Source organism: Schistocerca gregaria, chromosome 1 (assembly GCF_023897955.1).
Source record: "Schistocerca gregaria isolate iqSchGreg1 chromosome 1, iqSchGreg1.2, whole genome shotgun sequence".
Classification (NCBI taxonomy): domain Eukaryota; kingdom Metazoa; phylum Arthropoda; class Insecta; order Orthoptera; family Acrididae; genus Schistocerca; species Schistocerca gregaria.
In genome coordinates, this window is record NC_064920.1 from 700,924,863 (window position 1) to 700,946,052 (window position 21,190).

A 21,190-nucleotide genomic window follows, 5' to 3' on the forward strand; every position below is an offset into this window, starting at 1 on the left:
TGGTCATTTACCTGATGCTTGTACCTCAATTGCGCTTACTGTGAGACTAAGAAAAAGGCATGCAATGTAAAAAAAAACACGTATTGTCTATCTCACATATACGGACTGGAGGAGAAAGCAACAGGATAAAAAAATAAGAGTAGGGTAGAGGGTGTGGAATCTAGCAGAATTTGCGAAACAAACCAATAAGCGTCAAGCACGGATGTGTGTGTATTTAAACTAAGTTACCCCTTCTAATGCCTGTTACTCTAAAGTCAGCAGTTACTGACTAAAATAGGTGCAGATAATGGTTTCAGTGAACACACGTCCATAGATTGCTACAATAGACGTGAATTCTCAGTGACCGTTAAACCACCTACCCTAACCGTTCTGCAATTACATTGTTTTGTCAAAATAATAAGTTGTACTGCACAAACAGCGCTGCAGTAAGATAGTCTATAGTGGTACTGTAAGGTGCAATGCCGTTGAACAGATACATAATTCCCATATATCTGAATTTTTGCTAATGTAAGTGGAGGATGAGTGAACTTTTAATGTAATAAGTAATGTGGATCAGTAAGCAGAAACTTGGTCAGACAAAACTGCACAGCAGGTAACCCAAACACAATCACTAACTGGACAAATACCCACAAGCTCGTTGCTGATTGGGTACTGTAATAAGAACACAATTCCACAACGGTACATTTCCGATTTCTTGTTATTCGGAAACTTTTACTCGAGTCTAAATACCCTATCTTGCTCCGTCCTTATCGTCGCGTTACTTTTCTCCACCCTGTATAAACTGAAGCAGCTGCCAATGAGAATCAATTCTTGAAAAGCTTCGCGCTCATCTTAAGACTGAGTATCTGAAAAGATTCTGGTAGCGGGAAATGTCATCTTCAATAAGAAGTAACATCGTAAAATGAAATTTTCAGATCACTGTTTATTGCAAAACACGTGGTACATCGTCACTGTGTACCGAGCGGACAGCGTCAGACTGAACACCATTCGCAGGTACTTGAAATTGATTATTTTCAGGCCCTCACTCGTCTCTCTGATCAGAAACTATTCGAGGCACTCTGATCTCGTACAAATAAAAATACTCTGTCTGTTTCAGTTGTTTTAGTTATTTCAGCAGTAGGCAGATTTACCCGGAATCAATTATTGGCAGACCCAGATTAATCCTCAGCTGCAATGGAAATGTGAAATCAATCGAAATTCGGGTCGCCAGACTTTGACCCATGAGGCAGGTTTAAGTTTCTCACTACTTCTGTACTGCTGACAAATGCATTACGACAGTCTGACTACATTCAGAAAGATTCCGCATTGGTACTTCTAGACTAGAATATGTACATACACTGCTTCCAGCGGGTTTTCTAGCAACGTGCGCCGAGTCTCCCTCTAGACAAAACATGATAATTCAATAATAGGTCAAAATTAACGCAAAGCATCGCACATAAAATTTCCATAGTGACGAATATAGTTTATTGGCTTGATTTAATGGTTCAAATGGCTCTGAGCACTATGGAACTTAGCTTCTGAGGTCATCAGTCCCCTGGAACTTAGAACTAGTTAAACCTAACTAAGGACATCACACACATCCATGCCCGAGGCAGGATTCGAACCTGTGACCGTTGCGGTCACGCGGTTCCAGACTGTACCGCCTAGAACCGCTCGGTCACCGCGGCCGGCTCTTGCTTCCACCAATAATACTCTTCAGTACAGATCTGCTTCTACCAGGTCTTTCCAAAGTTTCTGTCCGAGAGGTTCTGGAAAAACACCTGTCACAATGAGCAAGTTACTAGCCCTTTACCTATCATAGTAAGCGCCGACGAAGATCCATTTAGGAGGGTTACAGAAATCTGAACTATAGTTGACGACGTAGGTTGCAAGTGCTACCCTGAGATGAAGGCTGGAATTCGTGGCGGGCCGCATCAAATCAGTCAGAAGACTGATGACTCATTACGTCTAGGCTGCACAAAAGCCCTCACCCCTGGATATCCGAAATCGACTCTAGCATCGAAATAGCCGAGGACTAGCCGACGGGTGCAGGCAAGAATGGTATGTTATCAGTGAGATTGGGTTTCCAGCCAATCGCTGCTGAGATCTGTGGCCCCTCTGGTTCTTATACCCATGTCAAACGAACCGAACACTCCTTCTCCTGCCAGTGTCGAGACGGCTGACGAATGCTCCGGCAGTAACACTTGCGCCAGGTAACGACCGGTGCTGGTAGCGAAGAATGTCGCAAGTGCGCTGACATCAGTTGGCCAGCGGCGCGGAGGCGATCGGCGAGGCAGCGCACGCCTCGGCTGAGCAGCGGCCCGTCCTTGGGCCTTGCCACTGGGCCACTTCTGGTGGTTGCCAGGGGCACGGCGGGCGAAAGTCGGTGACATACGCGCTCTTCAGGCGCCGGCGGTTGCCGTAACACGCCAAACACGTCCGCTGCGCACAGTGGAGCATCACAACTGCTACTGGCGGGGTGACAGCACCTTAGACTCCGAGGGAGTTTCTTTTTAAACTTTTTCCTGGATACGTAACGAAATATTAACGGAATGGTTCCCTGGGCTAAGGCACTATTTTTGTTTCCGGATTGACATCATATTGCAATGGCTATGTCTAACGACTTAATCTCTCGACTGCACGATAAAGAGATACAGAAGTAAATAAAATGCTGAAACAAGAAATGGTGGCCTCCATGGTCTGAAGGCAGCTTCTGTCTCTCAACGATGTCATAGTGAATCTGTCCTGTGTGGTTGCGTGATTCAAATGTGCCGTTACTTCCAGTGACCTCGCCACAGAGACGCAAGTAACATCGGTCATGTCTGAAGAAACCTCAACAGGACCTGTAACGTTTCCAATATACATAAACCTTTCGTCTCACAAGGATCAGCTGCACTATAGTATTGTTCGCTGACGGATCCCGTTGTGTACAGGGAAGTTCAAAATGACTCTAAACACTATGGTACTTAACATCTGACGTCATCAGTCCCCTAGAGATAGAACTGCTTAAACGCAACTAACCTAAGGACATCACACACATCCATGGCTGAGGCAAGATTCGAACCTACGACCGTAGCAGCAGCACGGTTCCGGACCGAAGTGCCTAGAACCGCTCGGCTACAGAGGTCGGCGTATAGGGAAGTAGCCTCATTGGACGATCGAAATGAACTCCAGAAAGCCTCATACTAAATTCCCAGTGCCTGTAATGAATGACAGCTCTCTGTAAACGTGGGTAAATGCAGCACAATGCCGTTAACAACGAGAAAGCATTGAGCATGTTACAGCGCATAAATATTTAGCCGTAATACTAAGAAGACATGCGAAATGGGACGATCACGTAGAACGAGCGTCAGGAAAGGCGAATGAAAGACTTGGTTATGTTGCAAGGGTTTTGGAAAAATGCAGTGCATCAGTAAAGGAAACGGCATACAATACGCTAGTGCAGCCGATTCTATAGTGTTGTTCCAGTGTTTGGAGTCCTAATCTAGTAGACATGACAACGAACATTGCAAGAATTCAGAGACGGGCTGCAAGGATCGAAACAGTTCAGCATAAATCTTACGAAACTGTAATAGAAATTCCCGAGAATCTGAAAGTGAAGTCCTTGGAAGAAAGACGACTTAATTCTCGCGAAACTCCGTTGCTTAAATTTAGAGAACCTATGTTGGAAGATGACTGTACGATAATACTGCCAGCAACATATATATCTCACTTAGGAATAAAGGGAAAAAAAGTAATGCGTATAGACGCATGTAGACTGTCGCTTTTTCCTCGCTGTGTTCTCGAATGGGGTTGGAAAGAAAATTAGTAACATTGGACCATTGTAGCCTCCGCCATGCACTGTACAGTGGTTTGCGCAGAATATTTATAGACGTAGGTGCTAGATATAAATGTAACACGTACTTACATATGAGTTCCTGAAGATGATATATTTTTAAAAATGAGACTATACTGAAACAAATAAACACACTCTGAGCGAGTGACAGCTAGAGGGGTTGGACAAAAATACGGAAACAGCGAGAAATTCATCCTTGAACATAAGTGCAGACACTAGCCAAGCCTGCAGGTAGCGCTGTTGTGTCTGACCACAAACGGCGCCTGTGCCACGTCCTCAGCACGCTGCGGGTGTCAGTCGCGGTCAGACCAGTGTTCTGTGTAGTTGCCAGTGAGTGAAACGAATTCGAACAGTATCAACTTGTTGGTTCCCGTATGCTGGCTGCTTCTGTAACCAATGTAGCCGAAATGTCTGGTGCTTCAATAGGAATTGTGTCGAAGATTTATACCGCGCACAGGGAAATGGAAGAATATCATCCGCTGACTCATAGCGTGGACCAATGTCTCTATTGAGTGACGGTGACATAGGCTGATTAAAGTCGTCTGTGACGAAAAATAACGCGCCGACGGCTGCGAAGGCTGCATAATCAGGGAATTGTGGGACAAACTAGAACTCCAAAACTACCCATCAGTGATGCAGATGCGTGTAACCGGAAATCGTGATGCCGAAGCCATATAACGAGTTTTGTTTCACACTGTTGTCAACTTCTGGCCGAGTTTTCGCTCGAGACTAAAACATGCTGGGGGTACGGTAATGATTTGGGCAGCCATGCTGTAGTATTCCATGGATTTCATGGTTACTCTGCATGACCGATTTACTGCCAAGAGGTGATGATATTGTCTGATCAGGTCCGTTGCATACGTTGCAACGTTTGTTACCCAATGGTGATGCTGTCTTCCAAAAAGGCAGTACTGGTTTTTGTGGATTATCGCATCTCCTGTGTCCACCACATTCACCAAATCTCAATACCATTAAGCCTTTGTGGGCTACTTTGGAGAGAAAGGTACGTGATCCATATTTTTGTCCACCCCCAAGTACGCACAAGACAGCCAAGATTCGAAACCGATGATTTTTCTTTAGGATCAAAAGCCAAATTCAAAGAGAAAATGACTACATCGTGGTTATCGTAAGGCACTATCGTCCATTACATGGAACATGGTAAACGCAGCTTTAAGTATATGATTGTTAACATGAGAAGTGTTACAGAACTGCATATCTAGCTGCGTAAAGTGAACGATCCAGAGTCGTATTATGTTTGATAGTGAGGTGCATACTGTAGGATTTAAAATAGTTAAACGAATGAACCTACCCCCCCCCCCCCTCCCCCCGCCCATGAACCATGGAACTTGCCGGTGGGGAGGCTTGCGTGCCTCAACGATACCGATAGCCGTACCGTACGTGCAACCACAACGGAGGGGTATCTGTTGAGAGGCCAGACAAACGTATGGTTCCTGAAGAGGGGCAGCAGCCTTTTCAGTAGTTGCAGGGGCAACAGTCTGGATGATTGACTGATCTGGCCTTGTAACATTAACCAAAATGGCCTTGCTGTTCTGGTACTGCGAACGGCTGAAAGCAAGGAAAACTACAGCCATAATTTTTCCCGAGGGCATGAAGCTTTACTGTATGATTCAATGATGATGGCGTCCTCTTGGGTAAAATATTCCGGAGGTAAAATAGTCCCCCATTCGGATCTCCGGGCGGGGACTACTCAGGAGGACGTCGTTATCAACAGAAAGAAAACTGGCATTCTACGGATCGGAGCGTGGAATGTCAGATCCCTTAATCGGGCAGGTAGGTTAAAAAATTTAAAACGGGAAATGGATAGGTTAAAGTTAGATATAGTGGGAATTAGTGAAGTTCGGTGGCAGGAGGAACAAGACTTTTGGTCAGGTGAATACAGGGTCATAAATACAAGATCAAAAAGGGGTAATGCAGGAGTGGGTTTAATAATGAATAAAAAAATAGGTGTACGAGTAAGCTACTACAAACAGTATAGTGAACGCATTATTGTGGCCATGATAGACACGAAGCCCACATCTATTACAGTAGTACAAGTTTATATGCCATCTAGCTCTGCAGATGACGAAGAAACTGATGAAATGTATTATGAGATGAAAGAAATTATTCAGGTAGTGAAGGGAGACGAAAATTTAATAGTCATGGGTGACTGTAATTCATCAGTAGGAAAAGGGAGAGAAGGAAACATAGTAGGTGAATATGGATTGGGGGAAATAAATGAAAGAGGAAGCCGCCTGGTAGAATTTTGCGCAGAGCATAACTTAATTATAGCTAATACTTGGTTTAAGAATCAAAAAAGAAGGTTGAACACATGGAAGAACCCTGGAGATACTAAAAGGTATCAGATAGATTATATAACGGTAAGACAGAGATTTAGGAACCAGGTTTTAAATTGTAAGACATTTCCAGAGGCAGATGTGGACTCTGAGCAAAAGCTATTGGTTATAAACTGTAGATTAAAACTGAAGAAACTGCAAAAAGGTGAGAATTTAAGGAGATGGGACCTGGATAAACTGACTAAACCAGAGATGGTACAGAGTTTCAGGAAGAGCATAAGGGAACAATTGACAGGAATGGGGGAAAAAAATACAGTAGAAGAAGAATGGGTAGCTTTGAGGGATGAAATAGTGAAGGCAGGATCAAATAGGTAAAAAGACGAGGGCTAGTAGAAATCCTTGGGTAACAGAAGAAATACTGAATTGAATTGATGAAAGGAGAAAATATAAAAATACAGTAAATGAAGCAGGCAAAAAGGAATACAAACGTCTCGAAAATGAGATGACAGGAAGTGCAAAATGGCTAAGCAGGGATAGCTAGAGGACAAATGTAAGGATGTAGAGGTTTATCTCACTAGGGGTAAGATACATACTGCCTACAGGAAAATTAAAGAGACCTTTGGAGAAAAGAGAACCACTTACATGAATATCAAGAGCTCAGATGGAAACCCAGTTCTAAGCAAAGAAGGGAAAGCAGAAAGGTGGAAGGAGTATATAGATGGGCGATGTACTTGAGGACAATATTATGGAAATGGAAGAGGATGTAGATGAAGATGAAATGGGAGATATGATATTGCGTGAAGAGTTTGACAGAGCACTGAAAGACCTGAGTCAAAACAAGGTCCCGGGAGTAGACAAAATTCCATTAGAACTACTGACAACCTTGGGAGAGCTAGTCCTGACAAAACTCTACCAGCTCGTGAGCAAGATGTATGAGACAGGCGAAATACCCTCAGACTTCAAGAAGAGTATAATAATCCCAGTCCCAAAGAAAGCAGGTGCTGACAGATGTGAAAATTACCGAACTATCAGTTTAATAAGTCACTGCTTGCCAAATACCAACACGAATTCATTACAGACGAATGGAAAAACTGATAGAAGCCGACCTCGGGGAGGATCAGTTTGGATTCCGTAGAAATGTTGGAACACCTGAGGCAATACTGATCCTACGACTTACCTTAGAAGAAAGATTACGGAAAGGGAAACCTACATTTCTAGCATTTGTAGACTTAGAGAAAGCTTTTGACAATGTCGATTGGAATACTCTCTTTCAAGTTCTGAAGGTGGCAGGGGTACAATACAGAGAGCGAAAGGCTATTTACAATTTGTACAGAATCCAGATGGCAGTTATAAGAGTCGAGGGGTATGAAAGGGAAGCAGTGGTTGGGAGGGGAGTGAGACAGGGTTGTGGCCACTCCCCGATGTTATTCAATCTGTATATTGAGCAAGCAGCAAAGGAAACAAAAGAAAAGTTCGGAGTAGGTATTAAAATCCATGGTGAAGAAAAAAAAAAAACTTTGAGGTTCGCCGATGACATTGTAATTCTGTCAGAGGCAGAAAAGTACTTGGAAGAGCAGTTGAACGGAATGGATAATGTCTTGAAAGGAGGGTATAAGATGAACATTAACAAAAGCAAAACGGGAATAATGGAATATAGTCGAATTAAGTCGGGTGATGCTGAGGAATTAGATTAGTAAATGAGAAACTTAAAGTAGTAAAAGAGTTTTGCTATTTGGGGAGCAAAATAACTGATGACGGTCGAAGTAGAGAGGATATAAAATATAGACTGGCAATGGCAAGGAAAGCGTTTCTTAAGGAGAGAAATTTTTTAACATCGAGTATTTATTTAAGTGTCAGGAAGTCGTTTCTGAAAGTATTTGTATGGAGTGTAGCCATGTATGGAAGTGGAACGTGGACGATAAATAGTTTAGACAAGAAGAGAATAGAAGCTTTCGAATTGTGTTGCTACAGAAGAATGCTGAAGATTAGATGGGTTGATCAGATAACTAAGACTAGAAGAAGGGATCGGTTGGTAGGACATGTTCTGAGACATCGAGGGATCTACAATTTAGTATTGGAGAGCAGCATGGAAGGTAAAAATCGTAGAGGGAGACCAAGAGATGAATACGCTAAACAGATTCAGAAGGATGTAGGTTGCAGTAGGTACTGGGAGATGAAGAAGCTTGCACCGGATAGAATAGCATGGAGAGCTGCATCAAACCAGTCTCAGGACTGAAGACCACAACAACAACAACATGAACCTACAAATAAATTGTAATGAGATAAAATACAGTATTGATATTTAGTTACTTGTTTAAACATTTCTTCCGCAGTAGTGGAGTCATTCATGTAAAGTCGAGAAATTGCTCGCTCCTTGCCATTAAAACTAAACTGCCCGACCCGAAAGGATAGAAAAGAACGAAATTTTACTAATTGTGAGTATACAAAATAGTACAAAAAAGAATAGGTGATTAAATTTGTAGGTCATGTGGGGTGTACTGGAGGTCAGTTATAGTAAAGAATACTGCAACTTCTGATCACAACAATGGGTCTAACCCAGTAGGAAATGAGACTGGATGAAAGATATGGGTATACAAGTCGATGCCGCTTCAACTCTGTGCCACTGCCTGGCAAGTGGTGGTGCGTCAGTGTCTCTGCAACACACGACCAGATGAGAGACCTGGACAACGTGCTGGCCAGGTCAAGCGTCGAACACCCTCTACATTGAGGTAGGTCAAGACAGAGGCGCTTACGTAACGCTCTACGTTATCTTGTTGAAAGATAACGTCACAAAGACCTCGAAGACAGGGCGGAGCGCCGGCCTTAACACGCCAGAAATGTTAGGGTTGCTGTCCGAATTACCCGGCATGAAAGCCAACGGTGACTGTATTGTGCACGCAGTAGCATCTCACACCAAGACGCCAAGTGTAGGACCCCCACTGCAATGAAAAATTCAAATTCGACAGCCTCGGTGCTTGTCGGAGCCTTCACACACACAAACACAGACACACAAACACACACACACACACATACACAAGCGGGCACGTCCGTCGTGACGCTGCACGCAGAAACAGGAGTCGTCTGAAAAGTTGGCTTGGTGCCACTTCTGCGTCGAGTATTGGCACTCAACACCCCACCGAAGCCGCTGTCTCTCTGCTGCCTCGTCAAGGGCCACCATGACCCGTGCTGAAGGTCTGTGGCTTACCAGACATTACAGCGCTGATCGCGTGTTCGCTTGTCTTGCTGAAAACGAACACATTTGCTGAAGTTAAAGGGTGACAATTATTGAAATACATGAAATAAAGTCGTCATAACTTCTGAGCGGTGCGCCTTAGGATGTTCAAGCTGCACGGCTGGCCGCAGGGCATGATGGAAATTACTATGTGCGTGTATGGTTTGGTTTAGCCACGAAGCCCATTTTCATTTGGATGGGCTCGCCAACAAGCCAAATTGGCGCATTTGGGAGACTGAGAATGCGCATTTCGCGATCGACAAGTCTCTCCACCCTCAACAGGTGACTGCGTGGCGTGCAACGTCCAGTCACGGAATAAAATGGTTCAAATGGCTCTGAGCACTATGGGACTCAACTGCTGTGGTCATTAGTCCCCTAGAACTTTGAACTACTTAAACCTAACTAACCTAAGGACATCGCACACATCCATGCCCGAGGCAGGATTCGAACCTGCGACCGTAGCAGTCGCACGGTTCCGGACTGCGCGCCTAGAACCGCGAGACCACCGCGGCCGGTCCAGTCACGGAATAATCGGTGCGATATTCCTTGATGGCACAGTGACTACCAAATAGTATGTGAAGGATTCGGAGGATGAATTCACCCTCATTATCTAAAATGACCCTGATTTCGACCAGATGTGGTTCATGCAAGATGGAGCTCTACTCCAGCGAAGAAATACAGTGTTTGGCGTCATGGAGGAGCCCTATAAGGAGGGCATTCTGGCTCTGGGGTACGCAGAGGCCACTGGCTTGGGCCTCGATTGGCCTCCATATTCTCCGGGTCTGAACACATGAGACTCCTTTTTGTGGGGCTATATTAAAGACGAGGTATACAGCAATAACCCCAAAACCATTGCTGAGCTGAAAACAGCCATTCAGGAGGTCATCCACAGCATCGATGTTCCGACACTACAGCGGATAATGCAGAATTTCGCTATTTGTCTGTGCCACATCATCGCAAAGGGCAAGGATGGTAGGCATATCGAATATGTCATAACCTAAATCTGAATATCTGTATAAAGTGAATGCACGCCGAATTTTGTAACTAATTTACGTTTTTTTTTTCCTGTGAGTCCTAGCGACAATACTTCTGCCCTCTCCGGCCCTAGTCAATCGGGGTCCTTCTCATACTGAATGGCGTTCAATGCCGTTCCTCTCAACCCACCGATTCCATATCCGAACAGCAGTCGCGGATCCCGACCAACGCGAGCTGCAGTGTCTTGGATTAGTGAACTGCAGCCTCTAGAGGCCACTAAGACATCAGTGTTTTGCAGATATCACAGCTGTCAAGTGTGGTCTGGTATTGTCATGAAGAAGACAAGGGTGCTCCATGTGTGGATCAACTCTTCAAATTGGAAACTGAAATGCTGATCACGCGCATATAAAAAATGTAGTACACTTAATGCCAATTTGACTTTCGTTGCATATCACTTTCATGGTTATGCAATTTTAATAGCCAATGTAGTATTTAAAAGAGCAAAGTATTTCCTCAGTGGAATCGTTTTCAAGTTATGTAGCTTTGCAGATTCAAACCTATGAACTGAATTTTGCAGTCGATGAAAAATTACTAGAGGCAAGTCATTTTCTTGCCTAGGCTGTTTTCATTTTTGAAATAATAACTAAAGCTCGAAACAAAGCGATTATTTGTAAAATAAAAACAACCTAATTGGGAAAATGACTTCGCTTAAGAAATTTATAGCGGCTGTGGACCTTGTATATAAACGACTATTAACGAAGAGTTAGAATATATGAAGATTTCTATGTTTTTGAAGCACAATCAAGTTTTTGGTCTGATAGTTACTTCGTGCATAAGAGCTCAACATTACTGCAATGTGTATAAATAGATATTATACGGGACAGACCTACTACAAATGGCAACATTTGCGCCACAGACTATTTATTATAAATTCCAATTCTAGTTTTGGCCTTAAGATGCGTTACCACATTTCGATTGCTTTATCTGCGTATGCGATCAGTGTTTAACTAGATTCTCCTAGAAACCGGAAGCGATGAACCGTCTAGATACTGAGTATGGATATATGATGCACCGCGTAATCTACGGAAAATTTTTGTTCCACGTAGTTTCACACTAATTATATAGATTTTTTCTATTTGTGCATGTAAACTGTACTTGCATCAAAATTAATTGTTTTTTTGTTACATAAAAGCTAGGAAGCTACGCAAGCTTCTAATTTTTCATTACTTGTAAAATGCAATTTTCATTTTGTAACGATATAAGATACACAGTAGCCTGGATTGAACGATTTGCGGTTCTAATTATGTGAAAAAGAAACCAACAGATAAATAACAAGGAGAAGTCGTCAGCTCCCGTTCCTGCCTCACTCAGTGGTAATCTTACTATTTACTACATTTATCTACAGTACCAAAACTACCGAACGATATCTTTGTTAGAGAGAAACTATTGACACAATTCACGACCAGAAGAGGAAATGGGCCAACGATAGCGGTAGAAGAAATGAGTACTCTGCGCCGAACACCACAATGTGGCTTTCAGTGCACAGAGGAAAAGGCAGACAGACAATAATATCACTATCTTTTGTCTGAGATTCTGAATCTTATTTTGTAATTCTTTCGCTTGTAAAATAAATAGTTTTACATTTGGTAACAGTATCGAAAAGTTTTTACTATTGAGTCATAACCTAACTGTGACATTAACATTTCTTTCATGTAACATTATTGAGCGGTATTCATTTACCCATTCATAAAACACATTTTTTTTTGCTATAAAAACATATCTTGGCTTTCTTTACTTTACAGCTAAAATTTTATAATAAATATTGAAAAAAAAATGCAGTTGACTGTTGAAAGAGAACTGAGAGTCAGTTTTTTGTATCTAATCTTTTTGCTTTTTTTCTCTTTACGAAAGTCACCAATAGTTCCCCTTCCTTCTCTTCTTCTCACCCCTTCTCAAGCGCGGTTTCTTAGAACTGTTTCGCAACGAAAATGAGCTTGTGTTTGAACAGCCAACCATTTTCCTAAAAGTATCATGGTTTACTTGATATATAATAATTAATTTATCAACACAAATTTTAGTTTTCACTGATTAGCAGTATTTAGCTACTAAAGGAGAATCCCTAATATGGTTTCACTACAGAGCAGCCGCAATACTAGGTACTCATGTTGTAGACTATTTTGTCCGTACTCTTACTTTAGTTGCAGCTCAACTGAAAACCGCAATATTGTCCGATAATACTGATAGCTTCTACAACGCAGCTATTACAGCTTTTTCGATAAAACATGAAAGTTTCCTAATCATATGTATCAGAACTCTAATGACTTCGAGGGAAACTTTTGCATTATCATAACAGAAGTCAATATAAGTGCTCGCGAGTTATCATTCCGCAAATAAGTTTATGGTTTTTTTCTTTTTTACAGACTTTTACTGGAAACAGGATGTCGTCGACTGATTCTCTGGGTCCACCTGCCACCTTCCTGGGCGACTACCACATGAAGTTCATTAAAAGACTGACGTCAAGCAATCTTTTACGGAGACCTCATTTCACGATCTTGAAGGTAAATCTTAGCCGTTGCACTCTGATTTTTGCATTTATCTGAATCATATTATTAGTATCCACACACATATTTCTTTGCAACAGCCTCCTTATTTACTGTTATTTCATTTCCTAAGATCATGAAAAAAAAATTTTTTTTGCTATTTACTTAAATAGCAACATGAATATGCGATGTAAGCGCTGTGGCAATGAATAACTTTTTCTAAGGTTCTACGTTTAGAACATTTTTAGATCCTCACTAATGACCAACGTTTCCTCACAACAACTTTTCTTTTTTATGAACCTGATGGTGAAATTTATAATAGGAATTTCTCTGCTATGAACACTGTATTGAGATGTACCGACGCTGTTCTGTACGGCAGGAAACGATTGGGATGACGCAGTAGTTCACTAACTAGGACCGTGCTTTGGAAGAAGGCATTTAAAATGCTTTGCATATCGTTCGGTTTGAGATTTATAGTTTAATTCTCTTTAAAAATTCTTTTATGGTGACGATCCCTTAGTCCAAGTGACGGTGATCTTTTTCCCAGTATCCACTGAGATAAATCAGCACTTCGCCTGTGAGATGTCCATTCCTCGACAGCAAATAATAGCAACAATGTTGTCTACTGTAGGTATTATCGGGTTTCCCTCTTCTAAATACCATTGATGGAGGATATTACTTTTTGAACTAGTTAGCATTATCATTTGGTGTTAGCCATCGTTACACGAAGCGCAGACGGCGCCGATAGATGCAGTCTAGCAGTTTTAACACGTTTCATACTTGATTTGTCAAGCGTTTGCTCTACTGCAGGAATGCGATGCTGTTCTGTAGGAATATTTTGTTGGAGTAAAATCTCAGGGCTGTGGAAATCTCGGTACGAAATAACTTTTTCTTTTTCAAATAACTTTGAGCAGGATATGACAGGAAACGGAAAAAACAGTCGCTCGTTGGAGAACTAATTTAATTTAAGGAAGTTCGTTTCCCTCTAAGGCAGAGACCATAGAGGTTAGATGAATACTTGTCGGCTCCAAAACCTGCAGATCTGTTAACTTCGTGCGAAATCGTATTTTCACTCATCATCAAAATGTAATCAACAAACACTAAACTCTGGGAGCGTTCATAAGTGCCACTGTTTTAAACCTCGATAATGCACACAAAGAGCAATAGCTGTAATCGGATGATAAGACTGTTAAATAGGTGGAACAGCTTGTAATCGGAATCAGAGCGAAGTACTGGCTGATATGTGTGGAAAAGGGGACATAAGCGCAACAAAAAAATCAAGGAAACGAATACGAAAGGAACATTCAACAGGGATCATTCGATCAGTCAAATTGGAACGTCACTCAAGTGATATATGCTGAAGACATTGACTAGATCCAGGGAAGAAATGGTACTAATGAACAAGACCATCCAGACCAATCGAGCAGTTTTTGTATGTTTGTGAAATACTAAAAAAAGAAAAAAAACAGAGCGTCTCATCACTAGGTGGAATCCAGTGCAAGAAGTTTATCCCAGCCACCGCAAATGTGAAGACAAGCCTATGAAATAACCATCACGTAGAATTTGATATTTCCAAGCATTGTTCACAGCAGGCATATCACATCGGACAGAAGTCAGTGTGTGTTGATCCAAGCTCGGAATCGCGCTAGCTACATTCTCTGAAAAGTGGGTTTAGGCTCCAGATGAACAGAATATTGAACCAACCAGTAATATTTTATGAATGGAAGACACTGAGTATCTCTAGAAAAATTTCTATAATTTCCTTATTTTTGAGTGAAATGTCTTTGGTACAGAGAACGGAGAATGGTGGAACCATTACTGTCGCGAGCTGGATGAAATGTAGAACCGCCGAAACGTTGTAGTCCCGCTGAATATAGCAAATTTCTTGCATGGGTAAATCATACCTGTAAACCTATGCCAGACGATGGGTTCTGAAATACATGATTTAGTTTCTAGTGGAAGAAATCACAAGTGAGAAAAAGAAAAAAATGTTGAAGAGGTGAATTCTTCATTGACCCGATGCAAATCTGAGCATATATGTCAGAGAGCAAGAAATATGAGAACACAGTAAAGGAGAAACATTTTAGATGCATGCGATTCCTTAAGCCTGATTGTGATACGGTTATGATGATATACGACACAGAAAAGGAATGACGAGTCCTGCGTTTTTTATTTTGCGTGCACGTAATTACGTGTTTAACTGAAGGAATGTCGTGACAACGGTCTGAAAAAAAAAATCATTCTCAGTGTCGGAAAATTACACTAATTACACGACATGTGGTAACCTTGAAGAGACAAAACGACCATTGTTTGCAGTCTATTTCACTGACTGAAAAGGGTGTTTGTTGCTCTTTCTGAGAGTTTACGTTTTACGCCGCCGTTTGTAGCGACCTTTAGAATATCGCCTAGGTTGATCATAGAGCCAGTGTAGCTCTTGAAACTCAGATGAATTGGGAAGTCGTTTGCCTCGACGATGTGTTCATGCTGATACACGATTTTTACAGCTGGGCACTACAAACCGAAACGATCAGTTGTGATTGGATAGGAAGTACTGAGGTTAAAAACGTTGATAGAGTAGCTGGAATACACGATAAGTTCAATTAAATTTGATGTCGTCAGGTTGAAGCAAGCAATCTATTTGAAACGCGTTCTTTTATTTACCAATTTCTGGCCTTGTAGTCTATCGATAAAGCGCGTGCCCGGAAACAAAGGCCGCGTGATTGAATCACGATGGTACCGTGGTTCGAGCCAACATCTCAAGATGTTCGGTCTCACATGCGATTCCTCTTCGTCGAATAGTCTTGGCTCAAACTCGTCTTTGGGTTGAACCGCACGTTTCGCATTACACGCCCTAAATTAGACACTTGTGACCCTTTGGTTAAAATGTCTGGCTGATGGCAAGTTTGCGAAATTGTATGTTGAATATAACATATAACAACAGTAATAATAACATCAGGAGCTACATTAACGACCCATAAATGATATAGCCCACAGAGTTGCTAATTTGGTCAGAATAATGTTTATTCAGAAAGCAAACTGATAGCGGCAGTAGCCGTATTTAGAACTACTATTACACTCGAGCGCATATCCATTTGATACAGTTCGATCATTCACAGTCTCATCGCGTTGCACAAGTCCAATACTCCACCTCGTTATTTACGCGAAAAGTTAGGGTTCACTCCAGGCGCGCGACTGCTTACCGCTCAGAGACTAAGCCCCCCAATACCACCCAATGCGAAATTTTCCAAGTCGTTTCACTTCCTAGCTATCTAAAGACCGACAGTCCGCTTTCGCATCTCCACCAGCACTGCCGAACATTGTCGCTCAACTGACTAGTGCAGTTCCCTACCCAGTAGCCGTCCATCTGATTGGCTACAGCTTATTCTACATTATTTTATATTTTATCATATTTAAATAATCAAAGCTTGACCACATTCTCGTTCTAAATAAAGTAACAATAATATCCATTACATAATAAACGTTAAATTCTTTTACATAAAACCAATACAATTTCCTTCCTAGCTTTGAATGCCATGGCCAGTAGCCTTGCACCAATGTGCTTTCTGATAAATAAATAAAGAACAAAAGTAACTGTTATGCACTAAATCTTACAACAAATATTCTATTACCTAATGATGCAATAAGGTGTCATGCTGTCATCGTCCATTGTGTTTTGTGAAGAGGAAATGATGATCTGATGCTTAACTGAAAATACAGATAATTTAAATTTACTATATCTTTTAAACAAATAAAGTTACAGAGTTGATATTTACAACCTTTGTCAATTTAATGATGCGCTTCTATATGAAATGTCGATCGTCAAGATCGACCAAAGCGTTCAGATTTTAGCCTTCATGTCTTTATTGCAAAACTTGTGAATTTCACTTTAACAGTGAATCCTAAACTATTATAGATGTGATCAATATTTAAGTTTTATTGCGATCACCAAGAAAATTTATGGAAGATGGAAGATTAAAATTACTGTGTCTTCAGGCTTCATTCCCCGCATTAATACAGGATTAAATAGTTGTCATATATGTTTTCCTTTACGGCCGATCTTCGGTCCGTCATATTTAATACTGCTACATCTCCCTGGCCACAAACGGCTTCTGCGGGATTTCCCTATGACGTAGGTTCTGGTCTGTCTCACTCGCACACTACAGCGCTTACGCCTCATTCAGCATAATATTCGCCTGTGAATTTCCCCATCTCGAGGCGATTCCGCGCTCTTTGTGGCACACAGTCCTGGACGACAGGGTTCGTACTGAAGGCTGACTCTTCCTCCCATAGATTTAAATGAAAGCGGGAAGCTCGTTAACTCACAGTGGGATGTATCAGTCTGCCTTTAACTTGACGCTGACGCTGAAAAGGCGAGCCTATCCTTGGCTCGAGGTGGTGCAGTTTAGACAAAATTTGTCATTCCTGCGGTTCCTGTAAAAGAGAGGATGATATATTACCACTCTTGTTGATTGGTCCTAGCTGGTGTAAACCTGAAAAAGAGAAAGAAACACTCTGTTGAGGGATTAGTAAAACTTAATCCCTCAGCAGGTCAGTCCAACGCGTGGTTGGCCTGTGATGAGGTTGTTGGCCCAGTCCACGGATGAGCCGGTTTCGGGAGCGTCCCGTCTTCTTGTAGAACTTCCTGGCGATGGCGCGGAACCTGTCTCGGAGAGGCAGGATCCCGGTGTCCTCGTGGAGTTGGCGTGTCGAGAAGCGCCTTGGAAGATGCATAGCAGTCTTCAGGGCGCGATTCTGTATCCGCTGCAGATTCACAATGTGAGCATCTGCGGCTTTCCGCCAGACCACGGCCGCATACTCTAACAGTGGGCGAACCAATGTTAGGTAAAGCGTGATGCCGTGTTGCGGTGGCACTGCGTTTAACTTAGCCACCACATCTCATTTATGTGCAGATTCATTGGGAACAACACGTGACTCCTGAATCCATGTTATCTGTAGGTGCCCTCTCCCCAGTAGGATTACTGTAGTAGGTAACTGACACACTAGTCGTCGAACTGGCGTCCAGTCAAAGGACTTGCACCAGACCGTTGAGCCAAACGGATTGTTATTATTATTATTATTATTATTCTCAAATGCCTTGATCGCCTCTAGTGGATTTGATAACAAAATTATGAACCAAAGACGGTGAAGACATTTGTGAATAAAAGAATATACAACTACAGAAAATTAGCTAAAGAGACTACTAGACAATATTCCTGCGATGTAATCTTGAATCCAACCGAAAACTTTTATGTGAACGGAGACGTAATTAAAGGTAGATTTTCGAGACTGGAATAACCGAGAAAAGCTGTTGAGTGTAATGACATCGGATTCTCATGCAGCGGAGGCTGAATTCAGATCGCAGGCCGATAATTTTCATTTAGACCTTTTTTAATGCGTCTACGTTGATGCTGGGCAAGAGCGATACCAAACCTGTTCTCTTAACGGACTACTTATCGCTACGACTAAAAAGGCTGGCGAGCAGGTAGGGAGCCAGCAAAACAGGAAAAGTGACGCGTTTGTTGTCATGCTTACTCAATCTGCGTCAGAGCGGTTGCAGGCTCGGTAAGGGTTAACTCCAGGTAATGTTGCTAGATGAAAGTTATTATATCTTATGAAACGGCTGCAAAGGTTGAAAGAACAAGTTTTTACTAAGGTATCTATCACCGTTGAGCGTGTGCTTACCTATCATCCAGAAGGCGTAAATACCTGATGCTGTTAAGCATGGAAGCGCATAAACATCAATCGACTTCGCTCCACCGTGAAAGCAGCCGAGAAAACTGATACCTCTTGTTTCAGACCTTCGCAGTGGTTGCAGCAAAAGACATTTACGTGGAACACAACCATGAGACCATGAGCCACTCGCACTGGCTTGTACGGTTATGTCGGAATATTCTCTCTGGTACCTCAAGCCTTATGATGTTCAGGGAGTATAAAATGGAGCATTGTGGAATGTTAACCAGAAAATGCGTGCATTTCCAGGCATAACTACAATGTTAACAGTTCTTTCGCATTTCAGGAAACCAATGCACAAAACCACCATTTACTGAAATATCTGCTATTTGATTTCAATACTATATCGTTAGTGGCCTTAGGTAGTGTTTGGAAATTACAAAGTGCTTATTTTAATAAAGCAGATCGAAACAGTAAGCACATACGAAAAACTTAACAGTTAAAAATATCGCTTTTCTTATAGATGTCATTGCATGCTCGAGAATTCAACTTTTTTTTCTTATGTTTATACGATGATGTAACAGTGGTGTGATAGTTATATTTTTATTTTCATTTATTGCCTGGAACTAGAAGTTTGAGCTGAAGGAAGTATGATCGTTGTTTGAAATATCTCAAATTTATAATTGATAAATAAACTTCCAATTGATATTTTTCACAACTTCGTTTTTTGTCTGATTTCCAGAACAACCTGAAGTGCAGGATTTATCCCTTTTCCTTAAGAAGTGCTGTAGCTGCCTGTGCCGTCACCGTCGCGTTGTACATGTCAGATGTTGGAGTAATACCACAGATGGTTGATGGAGCAGTCACTCATATTGAAAGGTAATGCCTACATATCCGTAGCGGTTAAGCGTCGTGGCATGTTACATTATTGGAACATGTGCTGATGCTATAATAAAATAAATTCAGCGAGAATATAAGTTACATACATCCTTTCCTGATAATAGACAGTATGTATACATGGAGACTCTGGGCCAATTCGTTTACATTTGTGACGTCACGTTAGCAGCTCAGTGCCTTATCCATGAGACACAGGTTACACCCTTCGTGTCAGTCTCGTTATTACTCAATGAGGTCGCTACTATCACGCTGCAATTCATGTTCTCGCCCCCCTCACCGCCCCCTCCCCATATCCAGTCACCACGGATATTAAAATGAGGCAGCCAGTCACAATATAGCTGTCAAATTACTTCATTTGAACTGCGTAAAAACGGCGCCAAGTACAATGATATTTGCCTCTGAATTGCATAAAATGGTGCCACGGTCAAAGTTAATTGTTAATAAGCATGTTGATAGATACTCGCCTCTGAATTGCGTAAGTTGTGTCCATTCAGCACGCGCACGCACACACACACACACATACAAAAACCTAAATTGTGCTCCATGTTAAAAAAAAGTCGATCTAAAGTTTTTGGGCCTTGTTCAAAAAAGTATGGAACAGAATTTTTTGGACTCTTTGCAAAGAAGTGTAAGTACGCAAGCTTCATTATTAATGAAAGACACAAACACACACACACATTCTACGTTTTTCGACATTTTTCAGCTCTTTAAATAATTTACAATATAATCAATCATAATCATAATTTTTCAGATCGTAGTAACCTGGAGCCAATGTATTCACCTTATCTGGAAGCATAAAAGGTTAATGGCCCTATGCAGATAAGCCTAGTTAGTGTTGTTTAATAGCATAAATTACATCGTGCTTTGATTGAATATCATATCCCAGAGTTAATTTAACTTCCGAAGACAACACACTTTGCCTGTAAACATCTACGTTTAATCCATTAATAGGACAGTGTTTTACCTACTCGTTCGCTCTGTGCAATACGCGTCCAGACTCAGCCTCGAGTATATAAATCTTTGCTTGTAGAGTGACGAATTCGGTAATAACTTCACCACTCAGTTCGTCATTTATTAGTTGCACATATCTTATGTCCGCAAGTGGAACATACTATCTGTTATTTACAGGGAAAGCCGAAGTATCAGACCTTGTACGGATATCATTCCTGATATCCTCGTAAATGTTAGGAGGTTTAACGTGATAAATTAAGCTAGTGATGTTTGTGTTGCGCAGTTTTACATAATTTGCCGGAAACTTAATTAATATATACCCGTAACGAAAGTTCATAAATGGTTCAAATAGCTCTGAGCGCTATGGGACTCAACTTCTGAGGTCATCAGTCCCCTAGAACTTAGAACTACTTAAACGTAACTGACCTAATGACACCACAAACATCCATATCCAAGGCAGGATTCGAACCTGCGACCGTAGCGGTTTTTCGGTTCCAGACAGCAGCGCCTTTAACCGCACGGCCACTTCGGCCGGCTCGTAACGAAAGTCAATAAGAACGTTTTCAGAATATACAAAGTAGCAATTCTTATGCAATCCGCATTTAAAAGAGTATATTAAGCCTGTACAATTCAGTGCCAACTAAATTTTCGTTAAAAATTACACTCTTGTGAAAAATTGGTTTGGAAATTAATGTAGTTGCTCCAATCCACCTTTCCAGCTCTAGCTTTTGTTGTGTCCTGCATGATTTGCACATTTTGCATGGTTTTTCTAAAGAAATTTTTATTTCTCAGTTTGAAAAAAGTCTTTTGGAAGTTA

The 21,190-nt window shown here is 41.6% G+C and overlaps 1 protein-coding gene across 1 annotated transcript in view; it reads left to right on the top strand.

Annotated features, from left to right (window-relative positions):
- The window catches only part of LOC126365493 (carnitine O-palmitoyltransferase 1, liver isoform-like), a 135,260-nt gene that overhangs the window by 75,927 nt on the left and 38,143 nt on the right, over positions 1–21,190 (top strand). The window contains exons 4-5 of the mRNA XM_050008150.1: positions 12,736–12,873; positions 19,268–19,404. Coding sequence (XP_049864107.1) covers positions 12,754–12,873; positions 19,268–19,404 — 257 coding nt within the window. The 5' untranslated portion in view covers positions 12,736–12,753. The remainder of the gene's footprint in view (positions 1–12,735; positions 12,874–19,267; positions 19,405–21,190) is intronic.